At 37.2% G+C, this 7,500-nt stretch overlaps 1 protein-coding gene across 12 annotated transcripts in view; it reads right to left on the bottom strand.

Moving 5' to 3' along the window:
* The window catches only part of LOC124403043 (rho guanine nucleotide exchange factor 28-like), a 32,324-nt gene that overhangs the window by 22,152 nt on the left and 2,672 nt on the right, over nt 1-7,500 (bottom strand). For 11 of the 12 annotated variants that reach the window (XR_006928822.1, XM_046876613.1, XM_046876612.1 and 8 more), the window contains 6 exons: nt 7,365-7,425; nt 7,053-7,108; nt 4,896-4,947; nt 4,687-4,720; nt 2,409-2,487; nt 105-141 (listed from right to left, as the gene is read on the bottom strand). Coding sequence is in view for 11 of the 12 variants with exons in the window: in XM_046876613.1 (XP_046732569.1) it covers nt 105-141; nt 2,409-2,487; nt 4,687-4,720; nt 4,896-4,947; nt 7,053-7,108; nt 7,365-7,425 (319 nt within the window). In the remaining variant the exon portion in view is untranslated. The remainder of the gene's footprint in view (nt 1-104; nt 142-2,408; nt 2,488-4,686; nt 4,721-4,895; nt 4,948-7,052; nt 7,109-7,364; nt 7,426-7,500) is intronic. The other variant, XM_046876610.1, reaches the window with a different exon arrangement.

Below are 7,500 nucleotides of genomic sequence, written 5' to 3'. Positions count from 1 at the left end.
CACACTGAAGGAGGTATCCTAACTTTTTATTATTAATAAGTTTAACAATATAACAGTCAATATATATTACGTCAGATGAGTCACAAAATTATTGGCTCACTCACAAAGGAGCATGGAGAGAGTATGTGTCTTCAGTGGGATCTGAGGACAAACAAATAAACAATGCAAGTGTTGCAGTGAATGTATTTGAATGCAAAATTATATCATCTTATTTCAGCATAATTTTACATTATAAAAATATAAACGTAACCATATAACACCCCCATTACCCTCAACACCCTTACTACATCAACACCCTCAAGACCCCCATCACTCCAACGCCCTTAACTTCTCTATTACCCTCAACACCCTCAACTCCTAAATCACCCTAACACCCTAAACACCTCCCTTACCCTCAACACCCTCAACTCCTCCATCATCCCAACACCCTCAACACCTCTATTACCCTCAACACTTAAGCACCTCTATTAGACTCAACTCATCGATCACCCTCAACACCCTCAACTCCTCTATTACCCTCAACACCTCTATTACCCTCAACACCCTCAACACCTTCATTACCCTCAACACCTCCAATACCCCAACACCTGAGCACCTCTATTACCCTCAACACCATCACCCTCAACTCCTCTATTTCCTGCAACACCTCAACACCCCCATCACCCCAACAGCCTCAATTCTGCCATTACCTCAACACTCTCACCACCTCCATTACCCTAGCACCCTCAACACCTCTATTACCCTCAACATCTCCATTACCCTTAACACCTCTATCACTCTAACAACCTCAATTCCTAGATCACCCCAACACCCTCAATTCCACCATTACCCTAAACACTCTTAACACCTCCATCACCCTAACACCCTCAACATCTCTATTACTCTCAACACCTCATTTACCCTAAACACCCTTAAAACCTCCACTACCCGAACATCCTCAACACCTCTATTACCCTCTATTACACTCTATTACTACAACACCTTTAACATCTCCATCACCCCAACACCCTTAACACCTCCATCAATCCATCAATCCATCAATCCAACACCCTCAACACCTCGATTACACTATAGTTTAATATAATGTAAGGTAGTGCAGTGCAGTGTATTATAGTGTAGTTTAGTATAGTGTAGTAAAGTGTAAAGTATTATAGTATAGTGTAGTGTAGTAAAGTGTAATGAAGTAAAGTGTATTGTATTATATTGTAGTGTAGTATAGTGAAGGTATTATAGTGTAGTATACTGAAGTGTAGTATGGTATAGTGTAGTGAAGTGTAGTGTAATATATTGTAGTGTAGTAGAGTGTATGGTATTATAGTGTAGTATAGTGGTGTAGTGTATTAGAGTGTAGTGTAGTATAGTGTAATGAAGTAAAGTGTAGTGTAGTGTAGTATAGTGTAGTGTAGTATAGTGTAAAGCATTATAGTGTAGTGTGTTATAGTTTAGTGTAGTATAGTGTAAAGTATTATAGTGTAATGAAGTATAGTGTAGTGTAGTATAGTATAAAGTATTATAGTGTAGTGTAGTATAGTATAAAGTATTATAGTGTAGTGTATCATAGTGTAGTGTATCATAGTGTAATATAGTGTAAAGTATTATAGTGTATTGTAGTATAGTGTAAAGTATTATAGTGTAGTGTAGTAAAGTGTAATGAAGTATAGTGTAGTATAGTATAGTATAAAGTATTATAGTGTAGTGTAGTATAGTGTAATGAAGTATAGTTTGGTGTATGATAGTGTAGTATAGTGTAAAGTATTATAGTGTAGTGTAGTATAGTGTAATGAAGTATAGTGTAGTGTATTATAGTATAGTGTAGTATAGTATAACATATTATAGTGTAGTGTAATATAGTGTAATAAAGTATAGTGTAGTGTATGATAGTGTAGTGTAGTATACTGTAAAGTATTATAGTGTAGTAGTATAGTGTAATGAAGTATAGTGTAGTGTAAAGTATTATAGTGTATTGTAGTATAGTGTAAAGTATTATAGTGTTTTGTAGCATAGTGTAGTGTATTTTAGTGTAGTGTAGTATAGTGTAATGAAGTATAGTGTAGTGTATTAAAGTGTAGTGTAGTATGGTGTAAAGTATTATAGTGTAGTATAGTGTAAAGTATTATAGTGTATTGTAGCATAGTGTAGAGTATTATAGTGTAGTATAGTGTATTTTAGTGTAGTGTAGTATAGTGTAATGAAGTATAGTGTAGTGTATTAAAGTGTAGTGAGGTATGGTGTAAAGTATTATAGTGTAGTATAGTGTAAAGTATTATAGTGTAAAGTATCATAGTGTAGTGTAGTATAGTGTAGTGTAGCATAGTATACTGTAGTGTAGAGTATTATAGTGTAGTTAAAGTAATGTAATATAGTTTAATGTAATTAAGTGTCGTTTAATGTAATGACACGTTGTATACCTTTTGTATGTCCTTCGTTTGAGTTGATGTCCATTCACCATTCTCCTCCACGGCTGCTGCTTTATTAACACTCAACTTACTAAAACGCACACATAATTTGGCTTCAGTGTGTCTGTGTATGTGTTTATATGCAGGGATGGAAAAAATTTTATACTAAAATAATATTAATATTGGTAAAATATTACTATTATACTTATAATGCTAAATAATAATTAAGTATTATTTAAGTTTTTCAGTAATCACTAAAGTGCAAGAGGAGTACTGTTGGATGCTACAAATGCTGCTTCAACTCATGCCTCCTCCAGTTTCTGCTCCTCTATCTAAAGCTGCACCAAAGGGGTTGCCCATTAGACTCATGAATATAGCCATAAATGATTCAGGGGCCTTCAAAAAGCATTTGGAATATCCAAAAGCTAAAAATAAATGTGTGTATCAAGCTCTGGTATCTGGCACAACAGCAATTCAGATTTGTGGTTGTGCATGGAATTTTTTTTTTCGATAATGCAGGGAGTTGGGCAGTAGAGTAGGTGGCAGAAGGTTTATGGTTTATGAGTGTCCATTGTAAAGTGGTTTAAGTTGAGTAAATAGGGTTATGGTTGGAGTATGTGTATATGGAGCGTGTTAGCGTTAGTGAATAGGGTTATGCAGTGGTGGGCCATGTATTTGGTACCTGGGCCTTCAGTGGGGATGTACCCGACTTAATCCACCTCTTAATACACCACTATCATGACATGATTATAGAAACCATCAATACAATACAAAAACGCAATTACAGAGAGAGACATTTCACATATGGGAGTCAATACCATTTTACTAAAGCAACAAACCCAGTTAAGACTCCAAACCTCTACACTACAACCACCAACTGTGCACCTACAACATCTGGAGCAGTTCAGAACCAGTATTTGTCTAATTACATGACAAAAACATTAACATGTAAATAAAATACAACCTACTCACCAGAGATACAGACTCATAATGTGCAGCGCCCCCCAGAGGCTGTAATCCAGTGGTACCGCTTGTATTGACTGTTCTGGAAGTGGAAAACAAACCCTTTCCCGGGCTGAGACACGCTAGCTAGCTTCAGGGTTTACTGACCTCCTCTAGCTTTTCTTCTAAATGGATTTTTAAGTGTCTGAGACCAAATCAATTTCTCTTCCTCCGTAGGCATAAAAAAGTCGAACTCAGATGTATGAACGTGTGCAGAGCTACACACGTGTTTTACCAGTCGAACTCGGCTGTAACAGTTTCCCTCTGACCAACCAATCAGAGGATGGAATAATGCTGAAGCAATTCTGTGCCAGCGAGCTGCCCTGTAAGGAGAATCTGAAATCTGATTGGTTAAAGAAACAGAGTTATTCATTAAGGAGACTACGGTAAAATGCCAGCAGTACTGACTTTGAAGGCTCTGGGCAGATTGGATTCACATGGCAGCACATAGAGTCTGAAATCTGGTTGGACAAAAAAATCTAACATCCACATACACGTCCTGGAAGCAGTGCAGCCGAGAGAAACACTACGAAATGAAGAGAATAAACTGTTGGGAAAAAATTAATACAATTTCGTGAAACAAATATTAGAATTTAGGTTGTAAATGTAGGTCAGTGCTTCTGATAGTGTTTAGACCAGCAGAGAAGGATTTACTAGCATTGACGGCCCACCACTGGGGATATGGTTGGAGTGAGTAAATGAGGAGAGGGTTAGTGTTGGTGAATAGGGTTATGCTTGGAGTGAGTTTATAAGGAGAGGGTTAGTGTTATTGTCAGGATTGCCTTCTTTCACCTTAGAAATATTGCTAAAATTAGAAATATTATGTCATAACATAGGGTTATGGTTAGGGTGAGTTAACAGGGAGAGAGTTAGGGTGAACGAATAGGGTTATGAACTTCAACTTCATGTGGAGTTTTGACACTGGAACTCTTTGAGTGTTTAAAGGCTCTGGCATGGAGAAGATGGTGTTGGATCTATGATAATTGCAAATGTTGAGCTATTTTATGAGTTGCTCAGTAGCTCCTAGTTTTATAACCACAACTGACTAACCCTAACCCAAGACTGTAGAACTTTTGCGGCATTTACAATTTTAGAAAGATCATCAGTCATAATCACACACTCCAGTGCTCATGTTAGTTCTCACTCTCCAGTGTTCTGTATTGTTTAAAGACTATAATCACACTCTTGATGTCACCCAAATGAGGATGAGGTTCTGCTTTTGAGTCTGGTTCCTCTCAAGGTTTCTTCCTTATAACATCTGTGTAAATGTGTGTGTTGTTGATTGTACCTCTCACTGATGAGAGCTGTTTCTTCAAGATACTCTGAAAGTTAGAAAAAAAAAAAGTAAAAGTAACTTTTCTTTCAAAATATAAACACACACACTAGCACAAACGCACACACACACGCACACACGCACGCACTCATGCACACGCACACACACACACACACACACACACACACACACACACACACACACACACACACACACACACACACCTGTGCAGGTCAGTGGGTTAGATGTTCTGCTCTCAGACTCAGTGTTGTCTTGCTGTCAACAAAACATTAGATTAAATAATATATTTTTAATGTATTGCACTCAGCATTGATATAAATATATTTGTTTATTAGCCAGTACTAATTTCTATACATTATACACATAAACTACTGGCTAAATAAACTAATATAATTTACAGGTACAGTACTCCCTCGAGTTTCGGCGGAGAAGTGCACTGATGACCCCATCCTAATTAGAAAATATGGTAAGTAAAAAGACATGGCCTAGCCCACCCAGGCCTACCCAGGCCTACCCAGGATTCTTAATGTCATTACAGGATGCAGAAAAACTAGTTGATGCTTTTGTAACATCTAGATTAGACTACTGTAACGCTTTACTGTCTGGGTGTTGGAGTAAGTGCAGAAATAAGCTTCAGTTAATTCAGAATGCAGCAGCAAGAGTCCTCACTAGATCTAGAAAATATGATCACATCACCCCTGTTTTAATCATCTACACTGCTCCCAATTACATCTCACACTGATTATAAAATACTACTACTGACGTATAAAGCACTTAACGCTCTCACACTGCAGTATCTGAGTGAACTTCTGTACCAGTATGATCCTCCACACCTACTTAGATCAAAAGGTGCAGGCTATTTGTTGGTACCTCAAATAATGAAGACTCCAGCAGGGGGCAGATGTTTCACTTATAAACCACACAGTTATGGAACAACCTTCCATTCAGTGTTCAAGTCGAGGCTGAACACATTTATTTAGTCAAGTCTTTTATCAGTAGAATTTTCTTAGGTAAAGGAGCAGATCTGGATGGATCATGGATATTGAGTGTTTGATGAACTGGGATAGTGTGGTGGTGTGGTGTGTCGTCTCTTATCCCAGAGATCCTCATATCTGTGTTTCCTTCTGCTTCTCTCTTTAAGTTCTGCTGCCAGAGTGAATCTTACCAGATTCCCAATTGCACAGTGAGATTAACATACAACAATTAGGAGACTTAATAATCCATATCCTTCTCTTCATGTCACCCCTCTTCTCTCTCTCTCTCTCTCTCTCTCTCTCTGTCGAGTTAAACATGCTTCTGAGGTTCCAGTGACCACTGGTCCGGCCCCTCTTCCCTCCATGGATCTTCCCACCTCTGAGTGGTGTCCTCTTCGTTTGGAGGCGACTCTGTGCAACTGGTGATGTTTCTCATCAACGTCTTGGGTGGTTCCATGAAATTCCGGAGTAAGAACGGGAGCTTTAAGGATTTGGACTGTAGTTAATATCAACAGTCTGCTACACTGACTCAGGACTACAGTTTGCTCTGATCTCCATCACTGCACCTCAACATCATTTATCTGTAATAAATGGACATTTGGTGGCGCCCAGATGAGGATGAGGTTCCCTCTTGAGTCTGGTTCCTCTCAAGGTTTCTTCCTTTTGCATCTCAGGGAGTTTTTCCTTCACCACAGTCTCCACCGACTTGTTTATCAGGGACAAACTTACACTTATAAAGAACATCTTCATTTTTATCTCCACATTATCTGTGTAAAGCTGCTCTGAGACGATGTTCATTATTAAAAGCGCAACACAAATAAACATGAACTGAATTGAATTAATGAATGGTGATTAGTATGGGGTAATTTACTGTTTATACAATTTACACTACCGTAATGTATTAACTTTACAATATATATGTTTGTGGCAGCAGGCACGTAGAAGAGTTCCGGTTTGTGAGTGGAGCATACTCAATGCATGCTTAAAACGTAAAATATATTTTACAATTTTGTCATATTGCTTTCGTCATTATAAGATTGAAAAATCATAAGTCAAACCATCATAATTCAGGGACCATCATACTGTATAACAATAGACTGCAGTGTGATACTTTCACTGAATATTGATCAGCTGTGCAAAACTAATAAACTTTTGTATTTTATTGATATCCATTTATGAGAGTGTGAGTAATAGATAGATAGATAGATAGATAGATAGATAGATAGATAGATAGATAGATAGATAGATAGATAGATAGATAGTTCTCGAGCTGGGTAGAATAAAGTCATGCAACTCAGATGTGTAATATTGAAATGCTTTAGAGTAAGTATAAATATATTTATAATTGTTGTTAAGAAATTATTATTATAGTACAATAAATGTAACCTTTTGAGAGTGTTTATTAACCCCAGCTGCGGTGTTTACCTCAATGTCTGATCCACCTGTCAAAAAAAAAAAAAAGATTAGTTTCTAATCTTTTATGTTTATAACATCCTGTTCCTTTTCACTCTCTGCCCTCTAAACTCTACTCCCTGCTTTCAGTTCATCTCTTCATAGTTTCACTGTGTGATATTTCCTTCTTCAGGTTTGCACCTAAGCTATAAGGATCATGTAGCTAACAAGCAACAGAAGCTTATGGTTATTAGATTACCATAGTAAACACATTTGGCTAAGATATTAATATGGAAAAAGGATTACCTGAGCTAATGGACAGTAAAAGTTCTTCATCTTCAGGGTCACTGCAGCTGCTGATAAGATCCTGATGATAAGAGGTAATTTCTTAATTTAAAAATTCAAACATTAAAAATATGAATATAAAGAAAGAAAAAAGAAA

The sequence above is a fragment of the Silurus meridionalis genome, chromosome 20, assembly GCF_014805685.1.
Source record: "Silurus meridionalis isolate SWU-2019-XX chromosome 20, ASM1480568v1, whole genome shotgun sequence".
NCBI classification, from domain to species: domain Eukaryota; kingdom Metazoa; phylum Chordata; class Actinopteri; order Siluriformes; family Siluridae; genus Silurus; species Silurus meridionalis.
Note: the sequence above shows the minus strand (reverse complement) of the source record. Positions and strands in the feature narration are given on the sequence as shown.